Raw genomic sequence first — 10,454 nt, forward strand, 5'->3', positions numbered from 1 at the left:
ATCTGTTGCTGTTGCAGCACTTGTGCCATAAGCTGATATACCCCGGCAAGGCTTGCTTGACCTGCTGCAGACCGTGGAGTATCCGGGGAAGCTGACCGCTCGCTGGGCTCTGGGGAGGGTGGTCTCCGGTCGTCGTCCATGTCTTCCTAATGATCGCCTAGCAGTCAAAATTTTTTTTTTTTTTTAAAGTGAGATTATGATAAACTAGCATATTATAACATTTTCTATGACGGTGACATTCTTAACTACCCCTTTCCTTAGGCATTTTATGGTTATTCTATTGTTTAACCTAAGGCTCTGATACCACTAGATGTCACGCCCCGGACCCGGATCCGTGACACGGCCGTGCTATTGCCGACTACCGCCCACAATAGCACGCAGCCTCATACCTGGGTAATAGGGTAGTCAAACCAACCGAATTCTTAGTACAACATGCTGGTCAGTACCCAAATACAGAGCTTCTATGTAGTTTATGTATACAAAAGTATACTTGCTTTACCCCAAAAGAAAGAAGCCCTGATACCAAATTAACGTGTCTCTGGCAGCTATCAGTGGTAAGGATCTGAAAGAAAAAGTAAATGAACGGATATGAGCTACACGGCTCAGTAAGTAATCATACATAATCTTACCGGATCGAACATAATGGTAACCATGTTTATGCAGGGTTTGAGAAGCTGACATGCGTATTATCTCACAATTTATCATGGCAAAATATGTATGCTTCGAAAACAAAGCAATATTTTCAGTCAAACAGAATTTTCATAAAACATAAGAATTCATGCGATTAGCATCATTTAAAGGAGATAGCGGTTATAGCAAAATACAACATTTCATGAGGATATACTCAAAAATCCGTTGTAAAACAATGTATGCTTTGGCCAGGCACGTTCACAAATGTCACGGCCCGCTTGCGCAGGGCACGTGACTATCGGGCCCACATGAGGGGGAAACACGGGGCTCCCCGGCCAGATGTTGGCCGATTCCGGGGCTTCACGCAAGCGTCCTTCACCCCTCACCGATTTTGCTTCTCCCCAAAAACGCATCTGCAGGATTTGGAAGCACCCTCCTCATATACCCAGGCTCTGAAACGAGCCTCATGATCATGCTTCAAATATCATTTTCATAAAGTATGCATATGAAACTGTGCCCCCGGCATGCCGTGGTCTTTTTTCTCTCGGATGCTACTGCGAAGTCAGACTCGACCACTGGCGGGGCCAGCTCAGTTACTATTCAGCCACTGGCGGGGCAGGCTCAGTTACTATTCAGCCACTGGCGGGGCAGCTCAGTTACTATTCAGCCACTGGCGGGGCAGGCCCAATTACTATTCAGCCACTGGCGGGGCAGGCTCAGTTACTATTCAGCCACTGGCGGGGCAGCTCAGTTACTATTCAGCCACTGGCGGGGCAAGCTCAGTTACTATTCAGCCACTGGCGGCTCAGTCATTCTCAGTAGCATCTTTGAGCCCATTATAGTGCCTCTGGGCTAGCTAGGACTTTATAAACTTACATGCATGATTAAAATATCAGTATCATCATGTCGCATACATAGCCATAGCTTCTGGGATCATGCAAGTTACTTATGCATTGTAACATATCATGCATGAAGCATATATACTTAAAATAAATGCTTGGAAAACATTAATAACATGACATGATCCATAACAGGATTTGGACAGGTTACTTACTTTCTTCACAAATCATGTATACAATTCAAATTGTATGAAAAACACTGGTTCATCTTATAAAACGTAATACAAGATCTACGATAAGATTAAGACAGATTACATACTTTCTTCACAAATCATGTATACAATTCAAATTGTATGAAAAATACTAGTTCACCTTATACAACGTAATACGAGATCTACGATAAGATTAAGGTAGATTACTTACTTTCTTCACTAATCATGCATACAATTCAAATTGTATGAAAAACACTGGTTCATCTTATAAAACGTAATACAAGATCTACGATAGGATTAAGACAGATTACTTACATCAATTCGCTTTCCAAATTGCTCAAGTCCAGGTGACAAATCCTTAATCACCTAAAACAACATCATAGGGTTTACATTATTCCCCATTTATTTATTATAAAATCTCTTAGTTCATCATACTATGAACTTACTTGCTTGGGTCCTATCTAAGGATTTAGCCCAAGTCCAATTTGAAGCCTTTAGGGTTCGATTTAAAACCAAATTGGGTCCACATGGGTTGATTGGGTTTTTAATTAAAGGATTGGGCCTTGTTTATAATTGGGTCCAACCTTTTCTAGCCAATTGGATCCTCTGATTTGGTCAATGTGGCTCATTTGGGCCTGAGTCAGGATTAGCCCAAGGTCAATTCGACCTTCTGTCAGTTGAATTGGGCTTTAATTGGGCCTAATTTACAATCAATTAGGTCTGCTGAGACCAACTCAGCTTAATTGGATTCGGACCCAATTTAATTTGGGCTTAATTCGGTTCAGATTTGACCCAATTTGCAGTTTGGGCTCGTCCAGACTTAGCCCAATCTGATTGGGCTCGGGTTCAGGTTCAATTGGCTAAACCAATTTCTTATTATTGAGCTTAACGGGTTTCGGACCCGAACCCCGATCCGTCCCGTTAGGCCGGACCCGTTAAGGGGCTCTTCTCTCTTTTTTTTTTTTCTTCTTTTCTTTTCCTTTTCCCTTTTTTTTTCTTTCTTTTTCTTTTTCTTTCTCCCTCTTTTCTTTTCTTTTTCTTCTCTTTTCCAGAACCTTCCCGACTCTTCACTCCCTCCTCTCTTCACCCTTTCTCCTCCTCTCTTCTCCGACGAAGGCAGGACGGCGAGCGGAGGGGAGGACGGCGAGCGGAGGGGGCCCGGCCACGACCGGCGGCGTCCGCGGCCAGGCCCCGCGGCGTCCCTGGCCGAGCCTACGGCGCTCTCGGCCGCGCCTGCGGTCGACGCTCGTGTCGACGGTGCTCGCAGCCGAAGCCGGCGGCCACCGCCCACGACGCCGAGCTGATGAGTCCCCTCTCCCTCTTTTCTTCTTTCTTTCCTTCTTTCCTTCTTTCTTTTCTTCCCGTTTTCTTTTCTTCTCTGTTTCCCCTCTCTTCTTTCGTGACCATAGAGGGGGGGCGACCCCATGCCGGGGCTCGGAGGGCCGGATTGAGGTCGGTCGGCGGCTCCCGTGGCGCCTGCAGCAGCCGCGGCCCGTGGTCGCCGACCCTCTCTCCTTCCCGTGGAGAAGAGAGACCTCGAGGGAGGAACAGCCCGCGGCCGGGACCAACGGCGCTGACGACGCTCGCGGCCGCACACGGGAGTCCCCTCTTCCCTCTCTCCTTTTTCTTGTGGGAGTCTCGCCACCACCTCTCGGACGGCGGAGAGGTGGGGCTCGGCTGGGGCTGGCGGCCTTGAGGCCGGGTTGGTCGCCGGCACGGCAGACCCGGCGACCCTTGGCTGCCCCTCTGCCCTAGGGCGGCAGCGGCCGGGGACTGTCACCCCGTAGGCCGAGTCCGGTTGGGCTCGGCCCGGGTGGCAGCCAGGCCTGGGCTTGGGTTTCCTTGGTCCGGCCCGCGGCCCGTGGGTCCGGCCTAGGGTTTTGTTGTTGTCTTCTCCTTGCCCGATCTTTCTCCTTGTGCTGGTGTGCTCCCCTCTGTTCCATGGATGGAACAGAGAGGAGAACACCCCCACCGAGGGGGTTCCTCCCCTCTTCTCTTGCTTTAGTCTACTGGCAGTGTGCTTACCTTGACTTGGCTGAGTGGAGTTGGGCAGTGACCCTTTCTCGGCAAGTTCCCTCCTTCCTCCCTTGGGGCTGCGGGGCACCTTCCACCTCCAGCTCCAGGATCTAGCTCTCTGGTACCGAATATCAGAGGGTTAGAAGCTTAAGAGGGTATATCCAAGATTAGGTTAGCAGGGCTTAGGTCTATAAAAACTAAGCTTGTGATTTGACCCCAAGGAGAGGTGGCATCCTCTCCTTGCTCAGGGCTTCGGGAGCCACCAGCTACCTCCCCCCTCTTCAGGCCAGCTCGAGGCCCAGCTGCCGAGGAGGAGGGAGGTGGCGGGCTCCGGTTGTGCATGCCTGTGGGGGGTCTCTCCGTTGGCCATCTGTGATCCTGTCTTTTCAGCCCTCGGGGAAGATGGGAGCCTATTCTTTCTGGGCCTGCTAACCCTGCATCCTGGCCCAATACCCTCAAACTGGGCCTTACAGTATTGGGCCTAGTCTGTATTGGGCCCGGACATTACATCCTTTCCCCCTTAAATAAATTTCGTCCTCGAAATTAGTCACACCTCAAGTGGACATATGTAGCGAGGACTCATTTTGCCGTATCGCCCAAATCGGGCAACACCCTTGAAAAGAACATTTTCAGGTAGGCAAAGTTTCCCTCCAAAAATTCCAAGGCCCTTCTTCCTCTGTCAGCCCATCTTTTCTGTCTGTCTTGGGCAGCCTGAAGCCTTTGCTTAATCAGGAGCCTTGGAGACTGGCCCCTCTCCTGGTGCGAGGTCGATAGCAAATTCGATCTCTCGGTCTGAGGGTAATCCCGGTAATTCCTCCGGAAAAACATCCGGATATTCTCTGACTACTGGAATATCCTCCAGTTTTGATCTCTTTCTGAGCATTCTTTACACAGGCCAGATAGGCCATACACCCCTTTTTCAGAGCCTTTCTAGCTTTCAAAGCGGAAATGAAGTGCAATGTGGGAGCACCCTGAAGGGGTATGTCGCCCTGAAAGAAAAAATTCTTGCTTCCCAGGTATCCGAAATACCACCCTCTTGTGGTAACAATCAATGTGGGCGTGATACTGTGACATCCAGTCCATGCCCAAGATAATATCAAAGTCTTGCATGTCAAGCTGTAAAAGATTTGTCTCTAATTCTTTTTCTCCTATCTGAATTATGCAATCTTTATATTTAGTGTCAACAATTGCGGTTTTCTGAAGGGGTGTAGCAACATGCCATGGTTCTACTAATTTCTCAGATGTGCTAAGTAATTGTCTGGAAAAGCTAACTGACACGAAAGAATGCGTAGAACCAGAATCAAATAGAATGAGGGCAGGAACCGAGTTGACCAGAAGTGTACCTGTCACCACCTGATCGCTAGCACTGGCATCCTGTCGAGTCAGTGCGAAAACTCGAGGGTTACCCCTCGATCTCTGGTCCTCTGGTGCAGTGTGTCTGGGCTCGTCCTTCTCTCGACTCGGGCAGTCGCGGGCGATGTGTCCTGTCTGCCCGCAAGAGAAACAAGCTCCGGTCTTCCTTAAGCAGGGTCCGCCATGGTTCCTATCGCAGGTGGGGCAGCTTCTGTTCTGTTTCTTCTTGGGCTCCGACCCCTTGCTGCCCCCGGATCCACTACTCTGAGCTCCCGACGATCGGGTCCTCTTCATGTCTTCTCTCTCCCTCCCGGACCGTATCAGGTCAGCCTCAACCTTCAAGGCTCGGTCCAGTACATCCTTATAGCTTGAGAACAGATGGGAGGATATTCGGGATCGAATCCCGTACCTCAATCCCTGTTCAAACCGGTTCACCTTACTTCTCTCCTCCTCCATGAACTGGGGGCAAAATCGTCCCAGCTCGTTGAATTTATTGGCATACTCGAGAACAGACATCCGGTCGGTCTGGGTCAGCGCCAAGAATTCATTCTGCTTAGACTGGTTGACTGAATCCGGAAAATATTGGTTGTAAAACAACCTCTTGAAGTTCCTCCATGTAAGTCCGTCAACGGCATAAGCCGTCTCCATGGCCGTCCACCAGTATTCGGCGTTTCCTGTCAGCATAGAGGCCGCCAGCCGGACCTTCACCTCATCGGGGAAAAGAAGAGCTCGGAACATCTTCTCTATTTCCCGGATCCATGCTTCTGCTGCCATAGGGTCAGGCCCACCCTCAAAGGTCGGAGGGTTTAGTCGGCGAAACCTCTCATAGCAGGTGCCTGCCGGTGGCATAGCGGCCAGCTGCATCATCTGTTGCTGTTGCAGCACTTGTGCCATAAGCTGATATACCCCGGCAAGGCCTGCTTGACCTGCTGCAGACCGTGGAGTATCCGGGGAAGCTGACCGCTCGCTGGGCTCTGGGGAGGGTGGTCTCCGGTCGTCGTCCATGTCTTCCTAATGATCGCCTAGCAGTCAAAATTTTTTTTTTTTTTAAAGTGAGATTATGATAAACTAGCATATTATAACATTTTCTATGACGGTGACATTCTTAACTACCCCTTTCCTTAGGCATTTTATGGTTATTCTATTGTTTAACCTAAGGCTCTGATACCACTAGATGTCACGCCCCGGACCCGGATCCGTGACACGGCCGTGCTATTGCCGACTACCGCCCACAATAGCACGCAGCCTCATACCTGGGTAACAGGGTAGTCAAACCAACCGAATTCTTAGTACAACATGCTGGTCAGTACCCAAATACAGAGCTTCTATGTAGTTTATGTATACAAAAGTATACTTGCTTTACCCCAAAAGAAAGAATCCCTGATACCAAATTAACGTGTCTCTGGCAGCTATCAGTGGTAAGGATCTGAAAGAAAAAGTAAATGAACGGATATGAGCTACACGGCTCAGTAAGTAATCATACATAATCTTACCGGATCGAACATAATGGTAACCATGTTTATGCAGGGTTTGAGAAGCTGACATGCGTATTATCTCACAATTTATCATGGCAAAATATGTATGCTTCGAAAACAAAGCAATATTTTCAGTCAAACAGAATTTTCATAAAACATAAGAATTCATGCGATTAGCATCATTTAAAGGAGATAGCGGTTATAGCAAAATACAACATTTCATAAGGATATATTCAAAAATCCGTTGTAAAACAATGTATGCTTTGGCCAGGCACGTTCACAAATGTCACGGCCCGCTTGCGCAGGGCACGTGACTATCGGGCCCACATGAGGGGGAAACACGGGGCTCCCCTGCCAGATGTTGGCCGGTTCCGGGGCTTCACGCAAGCGTCCTTCACCCCCCACCGATTTTGCTTCTCCCCAAAAACGCATCTGCAGGATTTGGAAGCACCCGCCTCATATACCCAGGCTCTGAAACGAGCCTCATGATCATGCTTCAAATATCATTTTCATAAAGTATGCATATGAAACTGTGCCCCCGGCATGCCGTGGTCTTTTTTCTCTCGGATGCTACTGCGAAGTCAGACTCGACCACTGGCGGGGCCAGCTCAGTTACTATTCAGCCACTGGCGGGGCAGGCTCAGTTACTATTCAGCCACTGGCGGGGCAGCTCAGTTACTATTCAGCCACTGGCGGGGCAGGCCCAATTACTATTCAGCCACTGGCGGGGCAGGCTCAGTTACTATTCAGCCACTGGCGGGGCAGCTCAGTTACTATTCAGCCACTGGCGGGGCAAGCTCAGTTACTATTCAGCCACTGGCGGCTCAGTCATTCTCAGTAGCATCTTTGAGCCCATTATAGTGCCTCTGGGCTAGCTAGGACTTTATAAACTTACATGCATGATTAAAATATCAGTATCATCATGTCGCATACATAGCCATAGCTTCTGGGATCATGCAAGTTACTTATGCATTGTAACATATCATGCATGAAGCATATATACTTAAAATAAATGCTTGGAAAACATTAATAACATGACATGATCCATAACAGGATTTGGACAGGTTACTTACTTTCTTCACAAATCATGTATACAATTCAAATTGTATGAAAAACACTGGTTCATCTTATAAAACGTAATACAAGATCTACGATAAGATTAAGACAGATTACTTACTTTCTTCACAAATCATGTATACAATTCAAATTGTACGAAAAACACTAGTTCACCTTATACAACGTAATACGAGATCTACGATAAGATTAAGGTAGATTACTTACTTTCTTCACTAATCATGCATACAATTCAAATTGTATGAAAAACACTGGTTCATCTTATAAAACGTAATACAAGATCTACGATAGGATTAAGACAGATTACTTACATCAATTCGCTTTCCAAATTGCTCAAGTCCAGGTGACAAATCCTTAATCACCTAAAACAACATCATAGGGTTTACATTATTCCCCATTTATTTATTATAAAATCTCTTAGTTCATCATACTATGAACTTACTTGCTTGGGTCCTATCCAAGGATTTAGCCCAAGTCCAATTTGAAGCCTTTAGGGTTCGATTTAAAACCAAATTGGGTCCACATGGGTTGATTGGGTTTTTAATTAAAGGATTGGGCCTTGTTTATAATTGGGTCCAACCTTTTCTAGCCAATTGGATCCTCTGATTTGGTCAATGTGGCTCATTTGGGCCTGAGTCAGGATTAGCCCAAGGTCAATTCGACCTTCTGTCAGTTGAATTGGGCTTGAATTGGGCCTAATTTACAATCAATTAGGTCTGCTGAGACCAACTCAGCTTAATTGGATTCGGACCCAATTTAATTTGGGCTTAATTCGGTTCAGATTTGACCCAATTTGCAGTTTGGGCTCGTCCAGACTTAGCCCAATCTGATTGGGCTCGGGTTCAGGTTCAATTGGCTAAACCAATTTCTTATTATTGAGCTTAACGGGTTTCGGACCCGAACCCCGATCCGTCCCGTTAGGCCGGACCCGTTAAGGGGCTCTTCTCTCTTTTTTTTTTTTTCTTCTTTTCTTTTCCTTTTTTCTTTTTTTTTTCTTTCTTTTTCTTTTTCTTTCTCCCTCTTTTCTTTTCTTTTTCTTCTCTTTTCCAGAACCTTCCCGACTCTTCACTCCCTCCTCTCTTCACCCTTTCTCCTCCTCTCTTCTCCGACGAAGGCAGGACGGCGAGCGGAGGGGAGGACGGCGAGCAGAGGGGGCCGGGCCACGACCGGCGGCGTCCGTGGCCAGGCCCCGCGGCGTCCCCGGCCGAGCCTACGGCGCTCTCGGCCGTGCCTGCGGTCGACGCTCGTGTCGACGGTGCTCGCAGCCGAAGCTGGCGGCCACCACACACGACGCCGAGCTGATGAGTCCCCTCTCCCTCTTTTCTTCTTTCTTTCCTTCTTTCCTTCTTTCTTTTCTTCCCGTTTTCTTTTCTTCTCTGTTTCCCCTCTCTTCTTTCGTGACCATAGAGGGGGGGCGACCCCATGCCGGGGCTTGGAGGGCCGGATTGAGGTCGGTCGGCGGCTCCCGTGGCGCCTGCAGCAGCCGCGGCCCGTGGTCGCCGACCCTCTCTCCTTCCCGTGGAGAAGAGAGACCTCGAGGGAGGAACAGCCCGCGGCCGGGACCAACGGCGCTGACGACGCTCGCGGCCGCACACGGGAGTCCCCTCTTCCCTCTCTCCTTTTTCTTGTGGGAGTCTCGCCACCACCTCTCGGCCGGCGGAGAGGTGGGGCTCGGCTGGGGCTGGCGGCCTTGAGGCCGCGTTGGTCGCCGACACGGCAGACCCGGCGGCCCTTAGCTGCCCCTCTGCCCTAGGGCGGCAGCGGCCGGGGACTATCACCCCGTAGGCCGAGTCCGGTTGGGCTCGGCCCGGGTGGCAGCCAGGCCTGGGCTTGGGTTTCCTTGGTCCGGCCCGCGGCCCGTGGGTCCGGCCTAGGGTTTTGTTGTTGTCTTCTCCTTGCCCGATCTTTCTCCTTGCGCTGGTGTGCTCCCCTCTGTTCCATGGATGGAACAGAGAGGAGAACACCCCCACCGAGGGGGTTCCTCCCCTCTTCTCTTGCTTTAGTCTACTGGCAGTGTGCTTACCTTGACTTGGCTGAGTGGAGTTGGGCAGTGACCCTTTCTCGGCAAGTTCCCTCCTTCCTCCCTTGGGGCTGCGGGGCACCTTCCACCTCCAGCTCCAGGATCTAGCTCTCTGGTACCGAATATCAGAGGGTTAGAAGCTTAAGAGGGTATATCCAAGATTAGGGTTAGCAGGGCTTAGGTCTATAAAAACTAAGCTTGTGATTTGACCCCAAGGAGAGGTGGCATCCTCTCCTTGCTCAGGGCTTCGGGAGCCACCAGCTACCCCCCCCCCCTCTTCAGGCCAGCTCGAGGCCCAGCTGCCGAGGAGGAGGGAGGTGGCGGGCTCCGGTTGTGCATGCCTGTGGGGGGTCTCTCCGTTGGCCATCTGTGATCCTGTCTTTTCAGCCCTCGGGGAAGATGGGAGCCTATTCTTTCTGGGCCTGCTAACCCTGCATCCTGGCCCAATACCCTCAAACTGGGCCTTACAGTATTGGGCCTAGTCTATATTGGGCCCGGACATTACATTCAAGAGCTTTGTTTAGTCCAAAAATAAAACCAAACGGACCGATCAAAAAGCTCTGTAAGACAGCAGATACACAGGAGAAAGAGAACAGATCAGATATAGCGAGATAGACCAACCAAGGCAGACAAAACACAAACAAGAACAACCAGCAAAAAGGCCACAGAAACAGATCAGAACTGCGTTTGACGTCAGAATAGAGGCTGTTTGATCCCCCGTAGCTAGGACAAGGTGGGGCGGCGACATATGAACCAGCCATCCAGATCGGCCATGTGACGTGACCGCATACTTTCTAGGACAAGGCCAGAGAATATGCTAGCCCTGAAAAACTTA

The 10,454-nt window shown here is 49.5% G+C and overlaps 1 protein-coding gene across 1 annotated transcript; it reads right to left on the minus strand.

The window, feature by feature from the left end:
• Nucleotides 1-4,421: 4,421 nt before the first annotated feature.
• On the minus strand, nucleotides 4,422-6,055 carry LOC120110404. The gene is made up of 2 exons (XM_039125226.1): nucleotides 5,460-6,055; nucleotides 4,422-4,572 (listed from the first exon to the last, which is right to left on the minus strand). The coding sequence occupies exons 1-2, from the start codon at nucleotides 6,053-6,055 to the stop codon at nucleotides 4,422-4,424; spliced, it is 747 nt and encodes a 248-aa protein (XP_038981154.1).
• Nucleotides 6,056-10,454: the final 4,399 nt, after the last annotated feature.

Source organism: Phoenix dactylifera, chromosome 4 (assembly GCF_009389715.1).
Source record: "Phoenix dactylifera cultivar Barhee BC4 chromosome 4, palm_55x_up_171113_PBpolish2nd_filt_p, whole genome shotgun sequence".
Taxonomy (NCBI): Eukaryota; Viridiplantae; Streptophyta; class Magnoliopsida; order Arecales; family Arecaceae; genus Phoenix; species Phoenix dactylifera.

Coding starts and splice junctions, on each gene's coding strand:
- LOC120110404 (XM_039125226.1), bottom strand. CDS start 6,055: ATGGACGACGACCGGAGACCACCCTCCCCAGAGCCCAGCGAGCGGTCA. Junction 4,573..5,459: donor CGGTTTGAACAGGGATTGAG/GTACGGGATTCG, acceptor AAGAATGCTCAG/AAAGAGATCAAAACTGGAGG.